At 53.8% G+C, this 18,485-nt stretch overlaps 1 protein-coding gene across 2 annotated transcripts in view; it reads left to right on the top strand.

Moving 5' to 3' along the window:
- Positions 1-18,485, top strand: part of VAC14 (VAC14 component of PIKFYVE complex) — a 102,564-nt gene that overhangs the window by 35,201 nt on the left and 48,878 nt on the right. For both annotated transcript variants that reach the window (XM_025920638.2, XM_086688939.1), the window contains exon 13: positions 15,442-15,598. In XM_025920638.2, the coding sequence (XP_025776423.1) occupies positions 15,442-15,598 (157 nt within the window). The remainder of the gene's footprint in view (positions 1-15,441; positions 15,599-18,485) is intronic.

The raw sequence follows: 18,485 nt of genomic DNA, 5'->3' as shown, positions 1-18,485 counted from the left end.
TGCCCAGAAGATGCCAGTTGTCGGCTGCCTCCTAAGCCTGCAGCTGCCTGAGTGAGCTCCACCCATGAGTACCAGAGGACAATAGTTCCTCCTCTCAATGTCCCTGAAGGTGTGGCTGGTCCAGGAGGGGCCTCAGGACCACCCTGATTCCCCATCCCAGCCCCAAGCACACTACTTCCCAGCCTGCGTTCAGAATCCTCAGGGTGTAATGGGTATGTGTTATACATCTGTCCAAACCCTTAGAATAGACAGCACCAGGAGCAAGTCCTAAGGTAAACTATGGACTTTGAGTGACATCGATGTGTTGACGCAGGTTCACGGATTGTAATAAATTACCGCTGTGGTGGGGAATGTACATTTGGTGGAGGTTGTGTTGGGGCGAGGGCAGGGGTATGTGGGAAATCTCTGTACCTTCTGCTGATATTACCATGGACCTAGAACTTTGTAAAAAATAAAATCTACTTAGAACAAAAACACACAGCTTTAAAATAGAAATCTCAGTCTTAGAAGAGAGGAAGGGTGGCTGGTAGTACCCCTGAGAGAACATAGCACCCCAGACAACTGGCCGCCAGACCTGAGCTTGGCTTCTGGCTCTCACCCTCTTCACCAGGGACCTTAGAGTCTCTGGCCTGCAAAATGGGGCACGTGATGTCCACACTTGCCTTGTAGAGTGTTGTTGAACGAGACAGCATAAACCTCCCTACCAGATCCTGGCCCGTTGTAACTCTGTTTGTCATTACAAGTGCTTTAGCCAGAAATTATCATTTCACTGCCTTGAACTCTCCCACCCAGAAGCAGGGTTTTTCCCCGTTTCCATAAGTCATTTTGCAAAGCCTCCGGGCCTTTTTTGTAGGGCTTCTTCATTAAGAAGTTTATTTTCAGTATTTTAAGTTTCATTGTGATAAATTGAGTGGCATCCCTTTCCGGTAACATTTTCCCCCCAGGTGATATTGCAGCCTGCACTGGCTTAGGGATCAGGCGGTCCAAGAGTGTGGCCCTGGCTCACCACTTCATAGCTGGTTAACACTGAGCTTGAGCAGATGACCTGGCCTCCCTGAACCCCAGTTTGCTTATCCGAAAACCGAGAATAATTGTAGAAGCACCCTTCCAGGTTTGGATTCCCAGGATGAAATGAGGTCATGGGTGTAGAATACCCAACACATGTGAACACGTGGTAAATTTTAGCTCCTGATGCTGGTAATCATTTCTATACAAAAATGGTAAAGATACAGGTGGAAATAGGGAAGGTAGGCTCTGTTTTTTCTCCATATCCTTCCTGCCCCCGCTTCAGCAGCAAAAGCCAGAACAGAAGCTGGTTTCTGTCCTCTGTTTCCCTGCCTGTCTTTAGGACCACACAGGCCCTGTGCAGATGGCCAAGTGGGTGGGCCTCACTGGGGGCTCTGGGGCTCGATGTTTGTCTTGAGGTCATAGAAAAACCAAGGGGAAGGCAATGGGCAGTGACACCGACGCCCCTTTCTATACCTTCTCCCTTTCCCACCCCCCTCCCTCAGCAACCCCTGCACCCCTAAGGTGGAGCTGTCTGCCCAAGTCAGTGGGCTCTGTTCCCAGCATCACAGGTGGAAGGGAGGAGCTGGCTGCCTGGCTCCAGGGAAGAGAGGAGAAACGGCATCATCGGCAGAGGGCCTGCCTTGGGACTTCCGGCTGCCACAGCCTCTTTCGGAAGCAGGCCTCAGAGTCCATGGAGATCCAGAAGGGCACACCCCACTGGGGCCTCTGGAGGCACCTTCCCTGGAGTCTTCCCACCTCTTGGAGCTGAGGTGTCCTTAACACTTAAGAGCAGAGGTTATCAACCCAGGAGAGATACCCCCATCTGCTCCCCTGGGCTCAGAGTAACTATGAAGAGAAATTGCTGAGGGGAGTTAATGGCTCGTGTGATGTGGCTGACATAAAAACAGAAAAAAAAGAATGAGAATCACCTTTCTCAAAAACTTGGAAGGTAGGACTGTGAGGATGTTGTTCCTGGCAATGGCAGTTTCTTGCTCAGGAGCCCATTCACCTCGTGAGGCATGTGGCCATGTCTTAGGAGGCTGGGGTAGCAGGGATGGTTATAAGGATTGATTTGGGGACATCTCACAAACGTACACAGGAGAGCTGTGATGTACTGCGGTCCAGGGCTGCTAGGGCCTTCCCTGTCCTCAACCCCATAGCACATCTCAGGAGTGTCCACACCCATGGGGCAGGGAGCCCTGGGGCTGCTCTAGGCTTTGCTGCGTCCTGAGGGGATGGGGGCCATCAGCTTTTCTGTTTGAGTCAATCCACCACACGTCCAGGTGTTCATTGCCTCACCAGCTGCAGGCTCACTGGGGAACAGACACGCCGGCTTTGAGGGATGATTAGCCTTAGGGGAGATGGGAGAGGATTTCATTTGTTTGCATGGTCCAGGTCCCAGGAGAAATGGAGCAGGAGAACTGAAGAGGTTCTCCGGTCTCAAAAGAGAGAGCTTACTGGGGCTGAGCTAAGTTGACCGATAGGGAGACAGGTCACGGCTCGCATGAGAGCTGAGTGGGTAGCTCTGGGGTTGTCCTGCAGCAAGGCCGCGGGTGCCGCCACTCCTGACTGTCACGGAGCCCTGTCCCTGGAGCAGAGTCGAGTGAGGCTGCCCTTGGCCTCCTCTGTCCCAGGGGCAGTGGCCCTGTCATCCCATCCTGTCCCTTCTGCATCCCTTATCCCATGTGGTCCCTGTAAATGCTTCCTCAGCCTTTTCTTTCCCAGGGACTCTTGTCACTTTGGTCTGGTGGGTTGGCCAGCTGGGCCCAAGGGCTCATTACCACTTTAAAGGGATTTAGTTAGTGACAACAGGGCCTTCCATGTCAGGGTCTCACCCAGACGGAGGCCCCAGACTGAGAGCATCCCCATGGGTTCCTCTTCTTACAGTCCCTTACAGAACCAGGGCTGTGTTCTTCTGTCCCGATGCAAGGGTGCTGCTAGTAAAATTGGCCATCTCTGTGTCTGCCACAGAAATGGGGACTTCTGCTTCATTGGAGCCCCTTCATCTGAGGGCAGCTCAGAGAGGTGATGACGGCCCATCCAGTACCCCCCGCCACTGGCTGCCTTCAGAATCCACAGTGGGTACTGGGCTCAGACCCCTCCCACATCTGTGGGAGGAGACTGGGAGCAGGAGAGGGCAGAAGGCTGAGTTCATGGGTCATATGTGCTGTTCAGAGTACATTGTTTCTCTTCTCCTGACAAGTTTGCCTGGCGCTCTTGGAGTTGTTTTCATTATACCAGTTTTGACTTAAGAGGACCTCCAAGGGCAAGGAAGATAACTTCTCCAAGGTCATACCACCAGGAGCCAGACGTTGGGTCCATCTGATTCTGGAACATCCAAAAGCACATAAGGGCTGACCTCACTGCAGGATAGGGGTCCTCCCAGGATGGAGGCACTGCTTCATTGAGGCCGCCCCCCCTCCTCTCATCAGTTCTGAGTGCACCTTCTCTCTGAGCATTGAACCTTGACCTGCCCCGTTGGGCCACTCACCCTCCCAGGGCATATGCAGAAGGAGTGGGGCTGGTAGCCGGCAGAGAGCAGTGTAGGAAGGGGCCCGGGGAGCAACAAGAGGGTGGCCTCTGCCCCACGCTGCCCTGCTCTCTGTGGGACCCGGCAAGTCCACGACACCCCTTCACCTCCTGTTTTCTGCCATCAGACACAGTTGGCCTGGTCTGTGTTCGTCCCATCCAGCTCTGATGCTGTGTGGTCCTGACCCTGCTCCCTGGAATACTAAAATGGCCTGCTCAGAGTAGACCGTCTTCCATAAGAATGGGGTTTGTTCCTCTTCCTGAGATCCCTGCCTCAGTGTTTGTTTCAGCCCAGTTCTCATTCCATCCACTCTCCAAAACAAACAAAAACAACTCCTTCACCCCCTCCTCTGTCCCCAAGATTCCTTTACAGTCAGGTCACGCCATCAGGTCAGACACAAGCCAGGAAAACGAGGGGCACAATGTTGGGGCCCCAGAACTCTTGCCGAGAGTCCCCCACCCACACCCGGGGAGGTCAGCTGGGGCCCTTGCCTGCTGTAGCTCCCCTGGAGGCCATGCCGAGGACACAGGCACTTGTCCACATGGCTGTCCCTGCGGCTGATGCTGCAGCCTCCTTTGGGGGCTCCTGAGAGTGAGAGGAGGGAGGGCCAAGCAGGGAGAAGGCAGCAGGGGAAGAGGCCTGGATTCCACTCACAGTCTCCAGGAACAGCCAACCAGGACCCACCGCCCAGACGAGGCACCAGTGGTCAACACCAGAAGTCCTGGGAGGATCTGGTCTTCGGATAGGAGTCCTGGCAGCAAATCATTGCCAGGGAGGACAGAGGACTGGCATAGTGACAGTTCCTATTGCGCCTGGTGAGGAGGCCTTGGGTAAAGGGGCACCCAGACAACCACAGCTGGCCTGGCAGCATTCCACTCTTGGGAAGGCGGCTGTGGGTGCTCAGAGAGTCTTTAGTATTTTTCTCTGGATTTCTTCCCCTGATGTGCGGATGAGGACCCAAAACTGGCACAGTATCGGGTTGACATGGGTGGGGCTGGGGGCTTGCTGCCTGGTACACCTAGGCTCCTGGTGAAGGCAGATGTTGGACTGGGAAGGTTGGCTTCCCCAGTGGAAGGTCCAGCAGTATAGGAGAGAGTCCACCAAGGGCAGCCAGTTGGGGACTGCCTTCCCCTGCGACAGGATTGGGAGCTCTTGCTAAGCCAAGCTGCAGAGTTGAGTGGCCTGCAGGGGTGAGCACACTGCCTGGCCCTGGCCCTGGGCCTGACTACCCTCAGCCCATCTCCCCTTGAACTCAGGAAGTGATCAGTAATCTTACCTAGAAAGGCTAAAGTCCAATAACCCAGACATCAGCCCCACAGTGAGCCCATCCAGACAAGAGCTGCTGTCAGAATCCTCTGGAGCCTTTTAAAAATCCAGCTGCTTAGGCCTCAGCCTGGACCCCCTGAATTGTGCTCTCAGTTTGGGCCTCATTGCCTGGGTTCTGGTATTTTCCATTCACTTGCTGCCGCCAGACCCTGCGCTGGATGGACATCTTTGAGTGGGCATGACCTTAGCGTATCTCCATAGCAAACCTTCCAGGGTAGGTTCTGTTGTGTCCCCCACTTCACTGAAGTGGAAACTGAGACTCAGAGAAGTGAAGTAACTTGGTCAAGACCTCGGCTTCCTGAAGCCTTGTCTGTCACACACCACCCCTCCTATCTACACATCGAAGAGGTCCCCATCGGCGTCATTATGGTGTTCTTTGCACGCCGACTCTCCCGTAGCCCTTGTCCCACTTTGGGAGGACGGAGACTGTGTCCAGCACATAGTGTGTGCTCAAACATTTTCTGAGAAGGTGAACAAATAGGAGGGACGGTGGATGGCGAGCTGAACCCCTCTGGCCTGCCCCACCCTGCCAGGCCCTGACCCTGCCAGAGCAGACCTGCCTCCTCAGGGCAGGGTGCATGTAGCTGGCAGGTACACTGGGGTGAAGTGGAGGCCTGGAGGAGGGTAGGAGACGGCCCTGTGCCGCTCTCCCGGTTGCCATGGACCGGTGCCCGGAGACAGCTGGCCCCTCGGCTCATCACCTGGTAACCGAGCGCTGACGGTGTGTGTGTGCTGCTCCCGCGCTGTCTGGAGCACAGCAGGCCCTTCCTCGGCCTCTGGCTCACTCTCAGGGAGAATGTAGGACTCTGAGAGTGCACCCCACCCCGGGCAGGGGCCTGGCATGATGCAGGCAAGCGATGGCTGGCATCACCAGGAGGGAGACCGGGGGTGAGGGGACGCACGGGGGGACTTGGGGACTGGCCTCCAAATTGCCTTACCCAGGCTGGCTTTTCTCTTCTCCTCCACTCTGAGGGATGGAGGCTGGAATGGTTTTAAGCTGCCAGGACACACACTGTGCTGTCACTGTTAGTGGGACTTAACAGTGAGCACCGGTTGCTGGTCTTTCGCATGTATGGCACAGAACTAGGCACTTAGGGAAAGATCTCAGAGTTTATTAAAAATAAAAGAAGGGGCGCCTGGGTGGGTCAGTCCATTAAGTGTCCGATTTCGGCTCAGGTCATGATCTCGCAGTTTATGAGTTTGAGCCCCCATAGGGTTGTCTGTAGTCAGTACAGAGCCTGCTTCGGTTCCTCTGTCCCCCTCTCTCTCTGCCCCTCCCACGTCTGCATTTGTGCTCGCTCTCTCCCTCTCTCTCTCAAAAATAAGCATTTTTAAAAAATAAAAGAAGAAAAAAAGAAAGTAGCCTTGATCCCTGTAAGCGTGCATTCAAAGTCAGGCAAAAAACAAGTTATAATCCTTTTTTTTAATTGTTTTTGCTCAAGTACGACCTCAAAGGTTCTTAATCAGAGTGGTTTTCTCAATGGGAAATAAAATAGATCTGAGCCTAGGCAATCCTTCTCTCCCGCCCCCAAATCTAAATTTTTGGCAGGGCTTTCCTTGACATTGCTGAAGAGGGCTGAGGGACCCGCCCCCCAGGAGATGCTGGGCTTGGCCTGCTCTGACCCCGTTGTAGCCAAAAGCTTTTCTGGGAATACCACCCCTTTCCCAGGCCTGGCCAGGGCCTGATTGCCGACTTCTACAGTTCAGATTTACTCTGTGTCCAGAGCAGGAGCCTCCACTCTGGTGCCGGATGCTGTGTGTGCCTTCTCCCAGAGCTCCATTGGTTCACTGCTCTGGGGCCCATGGGAGGCCCCGTGCCTTCCTCACCACCCTAAGGGGATGCTTCCTGGGGACAGCGACCTGGTTTCCGAGGGTCAGTTCCCCAGCTGATTCCACGAGCCGCGGGAGCCACTCTGTATGTGATCAGGGACTCAAGAGGCCTGCCGCACTGGGCCTATACCACTTGTGAAGGAAGTGGACAGGCTTCTGTGTGGCGAGAAGCAAAGGGCCCCAAGGCTCTGTGGATGCCTGGCCATGGTGCCTCTGCACTTAATTTCAGCTCCACTTCCCAAGAACAAGGAGCAGCCCAACCTGACCCAGATCTCAGGCACAGCCCTGTGGCCCCATTGCTCCCAGCAGAGGCATCAGATAGCCTTGGCAGTGGCCCACACAGTCCAGGCCTTAGCCTCCAGGGCTTTTAGCCTGAACTCACCTCTCTTGCCAGGACCTAGTTGTGTCTCTTGGAAACACTCTTGCAGCTTCCTTCTGGCTAGGACCAGAGAGGGCCCAGCTTGGGGATTTCCTTCCCTTCTTATGGGGCTGGAACGCTGAGCCAGTTGACATCTGGGGCCTAATCAGCTGACTAGGGACCTAGCCAAACTTTTGACAAAAGTTTCTTGGAGATAAGTGGGTAGAGTGAAGCGAGAGGCCTCTCTGTCCATCCCCTTGGCAGAAGCTATTCAGAACGATCCATCTTCCATTTCCTGCCTGGCGCTGCTGGTCAGCAAGTATTTATTCAACATCTGCTGAGTGCCTCGCCCTGGGACTTCATGTTCAGGAGCCTCAGTAGGAGGCAAAGACAGACCCCCAGCCTAGGGAGTTGGCCTTGTAAAACTCTGGGTCTCCAGCTGTTCCCAGGGTGGTAAAGGAGAAGCCAGGAACAGAACCAGCCGATGGGGGTGGGGGGGTGGGGGGGTTGCTGTGAAGAGAGAGAGAGAGGAGGGAGAGAGAGAGAAGGGAGACTCCCTCTGCAACGGGTTTTCCAGGGCTGCTCTGTGGACAAGGTGTTGGGAGAGGGAGCATCTGGACAGAGGAATAAAAGAAGGGAGGGAAACCAGCACTGTCCTAGAGAGTCTGTCCTCAGCCTGCCTGAGTTTTGGGTTGTGACAGCCTGCAATGGCCCCATCCAGATGGTGACTTCCCTCCCACGCTGAAATATGCCCTTTGCTGGCATCAAGTCACCTCCTGGAAGGAAGGGCTTTCTCAGGAATCCTTTGGCCTCCTTGATTTTGCTCTCCAAGCCACGGAGGATGTGCTGGCCCCTCCCTCCCTCCACCCGGGCCTCCCCTTCAGAGTTGCTTTGTCACATGTTTTCTGCACCCAGTTGTCACTGACCCTTTGACTCCGAGGGCCAGCTCACAGCTCACCCCACTCCAGGACCAGGGACCAGCTGATGTGCCTCCCCCCCCCCCAACAACCACCACCCCCCCCGTTGCCATGGCAACTGCAGGCACTCCTGCCCCTGCAGAATATTGCTTTCTTGTAACCTTCTTTCCTCCTCCCTCTCCCCACTCTTTCTCTCACACAAAAAGAAAGCACAAGTGTTTTATATTCATTTTGCAAAAAGCTGTGTAGCGCATACTAATTGGCGCGGCTTCCTCCTGCTTTCTTTGAGCCTTTCCTCATTGTCAAAGCCAGGACTACAGTCCAGTGCAGGCTTGGGCCCAGCCAGCCTCCTCCTTGGAAGAGGACTAACTTTGTGTTTCTAGAGGCCGAGCAGTGGGCCTATCACTGGGGGCCTTTCGTCCAGTTCTTAAGCCAGTGCCCGCAAGCAAGGCTGCTGAGATCACTGTGTCCTTGTTCCAGAGCTGCTTGTCCACAGACCAAGGGGTCTCCAAGAGGGGTGGGGTACCAAAACCCTGGCCTGGCACAGAGATTCAAAGTCAGGCTCAGCCGGAGGGCGGAGCACAGCTCTCCCTTGGTCTCTGTTGCTCTGTCCCAGCACCGCCCCCACCCCCCCACCCCACGCCGCCTTGACATTGTCTCCCTGGGTCACTCATTCCCTGAGCAGAGGCAGAGTCCTGGCCTAGGCCTTTGTCAGGATTGTTGCTCCATAGTCTCAAGTCCAGCCCCTAGGCTCAATGGGATTTACTGGTCAGCTGGGAAAGAGCCAGCAGCTGGATTGGATGGCGCAGGAGCCCTGAAGTGGCTCCCACAAATTCCCCACTGTGTCTTCAGGCCATTCCTTGCCCTCTATTTTGGCAGCCCCTTCCTCTCCCTGCATCTAGGAGACTGAAGGAGATGGTGGTGCTATTCTCAGCTCCCATTGTAAAGAACCAGGAAGGTGGGCTGTAAGCGAGTACAGGAGTGCGCGCGCGTGCACACACACCCTCACACGTACACACACTTACAAGTACACGTGGTATTGCTCCAGGCAGGGCTGTCTGTCAGATTTTTGCCAGTCCCTGGGGACTAGAGACAAATCTTCTGATATGTAAGCACTAGAGGAGTGGCTGGGATTACTGAAGGAACCTGTAGACAACAGTTCCGGCTTTAATTGTGCAATTGAAGTGTAATTTGCATTCATTTGCCATTTGGTGTTAAACTTTCCAAAATAAGAGAATTCAAAATGTAAAATAGGCAGTTTTGCTGGCTGCTGCTCTCCAGTGAAGTAGGAGGAGGTGGTACCAAGATGTCCATGCAGATTCTCTTTAGTAGAGAGATGAAATCTGAAGCTCTTTGTGTATACACTGCAGTTCCTGCCCAGTCCCTAAGTCAGGACCACTGACCAGGCTCAGCTATGGTACCAAAAATCTCATAACAGAAGGGGAGCACAGAGTATCTCCTATGATGTTCATGACAACCTTGCAAGGGGAAGTCTCTGTTGGCACATATGGGGAAACAGGCTCCCCATCACCTGCAAAACCAAGTTCAAACCTCTTCGGGCCATAGCTCTTGGGTACCTGCCCCTCCCTATGACTTCCACTTGATTTTCTGGCCATGCCCCCTGCTAAATAACAAAATTTCAACTGAGTAAATTCAAAGATCAGAATGGCTGGGGCGCCTGGGTGGCTCAGTCAGTTAAGTGTCCGACTTTGGCTCAGGTGATCTCGCGGTCCATGAGTTTGAGCCCCGCGTCGGGCTCTGTGCTGACAGCTCAGAGCCTGGAGCCTGTTTCAGATTCTGTGTCTCCCTCTCTCTGACCCTCCCCCGTTCATGCTTTGTCTCTCTCTGTCTCAAAAAATAAATAAACGTTAAAAAAAAATTAAAAAAAAAACAAAAAGATCAGAATGGCTTTTTTCAAACAATTCATGAAACAGGCAGTATCCCCATGTAGCAATAGAAAGAAGCTGTAGACAAGAAAAGGTTTTTAAAGACAGAAAGGGAGTGGAGAAAGAAAATGACTAGCAGAGGCCCCTGGGTGGCTCAGTTGGTTGGGCGTCTGACTTCGGCTCAGGTCATGATCTCACAGTCCGTGGGTTCGAGCCCCGCATTGGGCTCTGTCCTGACAGCTCAGAGCCTGGAGTCTGTTTCAGATTCTTTGTCTCCCTCTCTCTCTGCCCCTCCCCCGCTCATTCTCTGTCTCTCAAAAATAAATGAACATTAAAAAAAAAAAGGAAAGAAAGAAAATGACTAGCAAAGGATGCACTGTTTCAGGCAAAGTTGCCTTCCTAATGGGACCAGAAGGGGTCTGCCAAGAGGATTATCTCACTAGGGCTGACCAGGTAATTCCATGTTGACTAGCTAAATGTTACATTCCTTTAAAGGTTAAAGGTTGAAACTACAATTAAGTTAGGTATTAAATCTTGGTTTGCTGACTTGGGATTTAGCACAGGTGACTCCATTTTGGACCTGCTGTCTCCTTTTTAACACTCACACCAGCCCCATGCCCCATTCCAGAGCTAGATCAAAGCTTAGCTTCCTGGAATGTGCCACGGGATTCTGGTTCTGTGTCCGGAAAGGCTTATGCTAGTTAAGTGAATGCTTTGAGTGCCTTCCTCTGCCCCCCAGCAAACTGATGGTAAGGTACTTCTGAAGCCTTTCGATCCCCACAGGCCAAGTTGCTGGCTCTGGTTGTACATGCACTGCATTATAAGTGTTGTTTACCGCCTGTCTCCCCAGGGTCACTGTTGAGAGAGGCAGGGCCATCCTGTTTGGCTTCGCATCTCCTCCCACAAAAACAGGCCCTGGCCCAGGCCCTGGCCCACAGTGGGTGCTCAATAGATGTCAGGAGAGGGATTGGAAGGGTGAAGTTAACTGATGGGAAGTCAGGATTGTCTGACCACAAAGCCCGTATAGCTTATTGGGCTCCGGTTTGGGGACCAGAGTGTTTGAAGTGGACTCCTGATCCCTCGAGCAGATGACTCTGCAAAGAGAGACAGGCAGCAAATGAGAACATTAATTCTAGCTGGAAGTGGGGAGAGCTTCCTCTCCTGGTCTTCCCACCCTGGTAGCCTGGCCCTGGGGCCACTCAGAGAGTGTGGGCGTCTCACAGGCCAGGGCTCTCTGGTGCTGGTGGTTCCTCCCAAGCATCTTTCCTGTTAGGGAAATGAGTACCTGCCAGAAGCCTGGTGTGGGCCACGGCAGCTCTCATAGGGTCGGGCTATAGCTGAGTGCTAGCCTGGCCTTGGCTGCCTCATACTTTTCTCACTTGCCACATTGAACCTCCAGGATTTGCTGCCTAAGGGACATGTACCTCCGCCCACCTGCACAGCCAGCCCTGAGAGGAGCAACCTGCAGCTCAGAGATGTAGGGACACAGGTGGCCTCCCTGAGTGCTCTCGGCCCTCCTGGGAGTCAGCAGCAGGTGTGAGATCGTGGGGGAGTCAGGGAGGCCTTGCTGCTTCGGGCCATGGGCACAGCAAGAGCAAACTGACCTGAAGGACCACAGTTCTGGGAATTAGGGTGCTGATTTGGGGTTTTGACTTGATTCTCTTCTCTTTTTTTAGTTATAATTCACAAACCATAAAGTATACAAATTCAGAGATGCCCAGCTGGCTCAGTCGGTGGAACGTGTGACTCTTGATCTCAGGGTCATGAGTTCGAGCCCTACGTTGGGAGTAGGGATTACTTAAAAAAATAAAATATTTTAAGGGCACCTGGGTAGCTCATCCACCTTCGGCTCAGGTCACGATCTCGCGGCTTTTAAGTTCGAGCCCAGCATCGGGCTCTTTGCTAACAGCTTGGAGACTGGAGCCTGCTTTGGATTCTGAGTCTCCCACCCCCTCTGCCCCTCTCCCATTCATGTTCTGTCTCTGTCTCTCTCAAAAATAAACATTAAAAATTTTTTTTAATTAAAATAAATCAATAAAATATTTTTAAAAATTAAAAACAATATACAATTTAGTGGGTTTTAGTATTTTGACAGGGTTGTGCAAACATCACTGCTATGTAATTCTGCAACATTCTCCTCACTCCAAAGAGAAACCCTGTACCACTTAGCAGTAACTCCCCATGTCTCCCTCCCCCATCCCCTGGCAGGCACAAGATACCCTCTGTCTCTATAGATTTGCCTGCTCCGAACATTTCACATAAATGGAATCATCATGCAGTACATGGCCTTCTGCATCTGGCTTCTCTTACTTAACAAATGTTTTCAGGTTGGTGCATTTTATAGCATATATCAGAACCTCATTCCTTTTCATTGCCAAATAATAGTCCAGGACACGGATATGCCGTGTTCCGTTTATCCATTTATCAGTTGATGTACTTTTGGGTTTGTGATCTTGTGATACATGGTTAAAAAAAAAATACGTATTTGGTCTTCATCCCTGGTTCTGGCACAGAGCTCCTAAAACCCTTGGAATTTCCTAAGTGCTGAAAATGATAAAGGTGTCTTTTGTTAGGTTAGTGAGGTGACTTGGATGCCCGGAAGGATGGGGGCTGGTTGCCAGGAGGAGCAGCCATGTGATGAGAGGGTTGAACTTTCAACCCGACCTTCGAGAAGGGGAGAGGGACTGGCGATCGAATCAGCTGCCAGTGGCCAGTGATCTAATCCATCATGCCTATGTAATGAAGCCTCCTTAAAAACCTAAAGGATGGTGTTTGAAGAGCTTCCAGGTTGGTGAACACATGGAGATTCGGGGCAAGTGGCACCCCCAGAGAGCACGGAAGCTCTCTGTGCCCCTTCCCACATGCTGTGCCCTGTGCGTCTCTTTTATCTGACTCTTCCTGAATTACATCTTTTTATGATAAACCGGTGATCTAGTTAAGTAAAATGTTTCGCTGAGGACCATGAGCCACTCTAGCAAATTAACGGAGCCTAAGGAGGGGGTTGTGGGAACCTCTGATCTGTAGCCAGTCATGAGAAGCAAAGGCGACACCCTGGATCTCTGGCTGGTGTCTGAAGCAAGGGAAGGGCGGTCTTGTGGGAGTGAGCCTTCAGCAGTGGGGTCTGACGCTACGTCCAGGTAGATGGCATCAGAATGGAGTTGAACTGTAGGACACCCACCTGGTATCAGAAAAAACACATCAGAGTTGGTGTCAGAACCTTAGGGTTGTTTCCATTTTCTAGCCACGATGAACACTTAGGCCATGAACGTTTCTACGCAAGTCCTGTGTGGACATGTTTTGGGCCCTCTTGGGAAACACGAGGGGTGGAAGTACACCTCTGGTGACTCTGTTTAACTTTTTGAGGCACAGTTGGCTTGCTCCTTGCCTCAGTTTAATTTGAGTGAGTCACTCTCCCACCTGGTTCCCGCGCCTGGTTCTCTAACGATCCCTGATCATTAGACCGTGACTTGTTTCGACAATTGAGCATCTTGAGTGTATGGCCTGTGCTCGGGCCACTCTTATCACGCAGCACCACCCTGTCACCTCCTCGCTGTCTATTCCCCTGTCCCACCCCCTCCCTCTCTGTCCACTTTCTGCCACCGCTGAAATAGAAAGCTTTCTGGGGAGCAGATGGCCTGGACCTCTCCACTTCTGGGCCTGGAACCGCTCAGGCCCCCAGCTCTTGGCCTGGGCACAGGGGCAAGTGCTCGTTGCTGCCATCTGTCCAGGCTGCTTAGCAGCCACTATCTTTGCCCAGCATGGATACATCATCCCCTGCAGGCCCAGCGGTCAGAATGTTCTAAAATTGCACATACTTGTGTGTGGAAGGGCAGGTGAGTACTGCTCCCTGCCAGGCCGTGGGCTGCAGGCCGAGGCACATGGGACTCACCTGCAGCCCCAGCACCTGGCACAGTCGGGGCTCAGGAGGTGCTGAGAGCCTGGGAGCAATGGAGGAAAGCATGCAGTTAGACAGGTGCGAGGTGACATCTGTGTGTGTGAGTGAGCGACGTGTCCGACCGGGATGAGGCCGGGCTGTGGCAGGATGAGAGCCAGACCTCCAGCTTGCAGGGCAGTTGAGTGCTGAACACGTCGCACTGCTGGGAGAGAACCCAGGGGCCAAGGCTGGCAGAGAGGACACCAGGAGAAGGGACATCTGGGGCCGGGCAGGATGAGGCACTAGCACGTTGCTCACACTGAGACAAGAACCACTTTGAAGCTTTGAAGAGACAGTAGTAGCTTTATTTATTTTTTTGAGATAAAATTCCCCTTTTAAAATATACAGTTCATTGGTTTTTAGCATATTCACAAGGTTGTGCCACCGTCACTACTATCTCACATTTTCACCATCCCACAAAAAGCCCTGGAATCACCTTACCTTGACCACTGTCACCATATTGCAGCCAGCTGGTCTGTCACGGCGCACACAGCCCACCTCCCAGGGCCCCACCCTCTGGTGCTCTGTGTCACTTCCACAGGTCCAGGACCAAAGCCCCCAGTTGCCATGGTAATTCTTGGCCCGGGTTCAGGCAGTCATTCAGCGGATGCCCGATGGGCGTCCGCTGAGTACCAGGGATGGCCCTGAGGGCACACCTGTGCCAGGACAGGCACGTTCCTCATCAGAGAAGAGATGAGTGGGGGTGGGAGGGAGCAGCAGCCCTCCCTGCTGTGTCGTGAGGTAGAACTGGGGACAGGTGCGCTGTGCAGTTACAGCACACACACACCACACTACACACACACACACACACACACACACACACACACACACACACACCTCCCTGCTGAGGCAGCACCCTGCTGGCTGTTGATACCAGATGAAGAGCAAGAGGCGGTGGGTGCCGTGGGGGGGTGGGGGGGGGAGAGGCAGCATCTAAGGGTACGAGGGCTTTGGGTGGTGAGGCAGCGCCGGGGAACCTGGTGACACACGGCACTGATTGGAGCTCACTCTGCCATTCTCCATGCTGAACTCTGTGTCTTCCTTTCCTTGGAAGAACTCAGCAGGTAGGGGTCAGGCCTGTGTATGAACATCAAGGAGGCAGGGGTCAGGCCCGTATATGAACATCAAGGAGGCAGCTGAGAATTGAACAGTGTGTCTAGAAGTTAGGAAGTCCTCGGTCTTGGAGCCCAGAGTCATGTTCTGAAGGCAGAGGGTGGCCTTGTGTCACCTCTGCATCTGTTCTGTGGCCTGGTGGTGGACCGAGCTGTGGCCAGCACACCAGCAGTGTGGCCTAGAGGGCACCGTTGGTCCCTCACACAGGTTGACTTTGGGGCATTGCCAGTGTCCCCGCACAGACTGCACCCTGAGTTCCACATCTCCTGGGGACCTCTGAGGTCCCTGCTCAGGGGACCAGAGAGGAGTGGTCATGAGAAAGCTTACTCAGAGTCTAGCTTCTTTCCTCCACTTGCCCTCACCTTCTGCCCATCTGTGTTCTCTTCAATCCATATCTTTTGTAGAACTTTCTGAACACTGTTAATAGCCGTAATCTTGGTGGCTCTCACCAGCCTGTCACCCTCTGCAGACCCTTCGCCACCCCCTGGCGGCAGCTCTCCAGAGGCCCTCGTCCTTCATCCTCTGCTTTTCTCCCCCAGGTTATCCTGAAGGATCTGGAGGTGTTGGCAGAAATTGCTTCCTCCCCTGCAGGCCAGACAGATGATGCAGGCCCCCTTGATGGCCCTGACCTCCGGGTCAGCCACTCAGAGCTTCAGGTGCCTACCCCTGGCAGAACAAACCTGCTGAACACTTCTGGTAAGTAGTGCCCTTATGGTTACAGCCTCAGGGGCCCTGGGAGTGCTAGTGCTCGGTCTCCTCCTGGATCAGGCACTCCTTTGGGCCATCCCTCTCAAGCCCCGGATCTCTCCTGCGGTGTGAGCAGTCAGAAGTTCCCTCTGCTCTCTGAGAGGCAGGCGGACCTTGCCCTCCTGTTGCCTCCCCACCCCCATGAGAGGCCTTCACATCCCCTTTTCCTCATCGTCCTGCACCATTCATACTTCTGAGCCATTTGCTAAATATAAAACCATCTGAGTCAGCGGATCCTCTCTTTTGCTGGGGCAGCGTCTCCCCAGCCAGGAATCAGGGGGCTTTGGAGCCTTGAGTCTCACAGGTGGAAGACCAGGCAGCCATTTCCTTCCTCATTGGGGAGCTAAAAATAGCAAACAACATGGCAGGCAGCCCAGGCCGGAGAGGGGTAATTCAAACAGGATGTTTCCAGGCAGTCCTTGGACATGAAGGTGGCTGTGGTGTTCCTGGGGCTCGCCCCTTGGGGTCCTTCCAGATAGCAGGTGGCTCTTCTCCCTGGGCCAGTGCAACTCCCAACTCCTTCCTCCCAGGCAGACGCCAGTTTCCTCCGGCGACGTCATCCTGGAAAATGCCAACGATGCGAGTTGATAGGAAAGTCCCTAGCAAATCTTAGGTGTTCGCCTGGGGTGTCTCTTTGTCCCCTGAGTGAGTGGCTCTTGATTTCCAGATACGAGGTCCTCGATGGCTCCTCCTTTGATGCAGAAGCCAGATGTCAGATCGATTCAGGGCCTTTCGGCTGCAGCTCCCCTTCCACTGCTCTAGCAGGCAGGGCCTCCGAAGGCGGCTGGTACCCGGCCCTGAGTACCCCTGCTCGGTGGTGCCGCTGGGGCCCTGCGGGCCTGACTGCACCCCGGGGCTGCCGGGCCGAGTCACAGAAGGCTCGTGCATTGAATATGTCTTCCTGGTGACACTTGATGTCAAGGGCTCCCCCAGCTCCTGCAGTGGGGTGTCACATAGGACCCGAGGCTTTAGGCCACTGCTGCTGCACATGTTCTTTCTGCAACTGGTCCCAAGTTTCTAGCTGTCTCTGACTGAAGCAAGGAAGGAGTAAGGGACTCTCATGGCAGCCCGGTTTCCTTCTCTTGTTTCTCCAGGATGCAGTGGCTTCCTTGCCTAGGAGCCCGGTTTCCTCCAAGCAGTCAGAGGCCATGGCCGGGAGGCTCCCACATCCTGACCCTGGGACACTTAGTGAGGGTCCCACCCTCTGTCCCACAGCCCGGGAGTCCGTTTTCCATCCTGTGTCCCACATCAGCACTTGGGGGTCCGCCTAAATTCCCAGGGACAGATGGCAGAAATGCCAGGGGCTGAGTGTCGGCACACAGCCGCGATGTGGGGGTCCCACTGAGAGAGGAGAGGAGCAGCAGTGAGGGGATGAGGGTGACAAGTGACTGGAAGAGGGCAGCAGCCAGGAGAAGGCATCCGCGGGTCAGAGCCAGCCCTAGATCTCCCTCCCCAAGAAGCAGTTGTCTGGCATCTTCTATCCTCCTCAGAGTGGAAAAGGAGAGAAAGCCAAACTGAGGCAGCTTCGCCCTGGGCAGGGGAAGGACACCTTCATCTCCGGACTCTCTGGGATTTGTCCCTCCATTTCTGAGGTGTTTTCTTTTTCTCTGGGCACCAAGAAGCTGATGACTAAAATGCTTACTCATTAGTGGAGGGATGGGCCGGAAAATGGCCTGGGCCCCAGGTGGGGTGTGTGCCCTGGGGAGGCCCAGACAGGGAGCTCCTCGAGGTGCCATCTCAGCCGCTTGGGAGTAAGAACTGAGAGTGTCTTCGATGGCAACGTCCTCTGAACCTTGGCTGCTGGCCCTGCCAGGATAGGTGGGCCCCTAATGAGGCTGAGGTGGTGAAGATTTGCCCCAGCTCACCAGGGCTGTCAGACTGGCTCACATCAGCCAGGGACTCACCCTGAATTCTTAGAAAAACAACCAAGTATGCCAGATGGGAAGAAATTCCATCCTGGAAAGAACACCAAGGAAGTGCCTGCAGCCAATAACTCTTCTTGCTTCAAGGATACACGGTACCGTGGGCCATGTGCTCTTAGCCTGAGTCTCACACACGTTCGCTGCACAGAGTGTGGGAACCACACGTGCGTGCATGTCCACAGCTGGCACCAGATTTTTCAGATGGGTTCATGATTTTAAAAGGTTAAGGTCAAGTTCAAACCAGTAAGAAGCACATAGGAAACCAAAGTTAGGCCCTGTCCCATCTCCTGCCTCAGCTGCCTTGGGGAGGGCACTGGCCAGGCACCAAGGATGTTGGGGTTGGCTGTTTAGGTCAGAAAGCATGCGGGAAGTATACACTCATTCATCTGTGGGCTGCTCTTTCCCCCGTTGCTTCTCAGGCATGCAAGAGGGTCATTCTGTCTGTTTCCATCTGGCCGTGCACGGGGACAGAAGTTACAAGGCCAGACCCTCTTCCTGTTTGGATTTTGCTTTCCTCTGGCCCTCTGGCTCTCCAGGGCACAGCTCTGAGAACATGCCGACTGCAGAGCACCACCACCCCCGCCCCCCAACGTAAAGGGTCTTTCTCTGGAAAGCCAAGGAGGCAGGGAGCCTAGCAAAGATGAAATCAGCAGCATTTGTAGAGAAGCCTGCCTGCTCACTGGGTCTGTAAACTCAAATGGTGCAGATTTAATGCAAGGGTTGGGGCAGCATCACACGCCTCGGTAGTGCCACAGCAGTGGTCCCAGGGCCCACGAGGCAGAGTTGCCCACACAGGATTTTCCTCCCACCTGTGCAAACATCTCTCCCTCCAGCACAGAGCCATGCAGGCAGAAGCATTGGTCTTGCTTCTCCCACCCCACTTCATTGCTGACCTTCACAGAGCCCCAGGCTGG

The sequence above is a fragment of the Puma concolor genome, chromosome E2 (genome assembly GCF_028749965.1).
Source record: "Puma concolor isolate L17-30 chromosome E2, mPumCon1.1.hap2, whole genome shotgun sequence".
NCBI lineage: Eukaryota > Metazoa > Chordata > Mammalia > Carnivora > Felidae > Puma > Puma concolor.
Note: the sequence above shows the minus strand (reverse complement) of the source record. Positions and strands in the feature narration are given on the sequence as shown.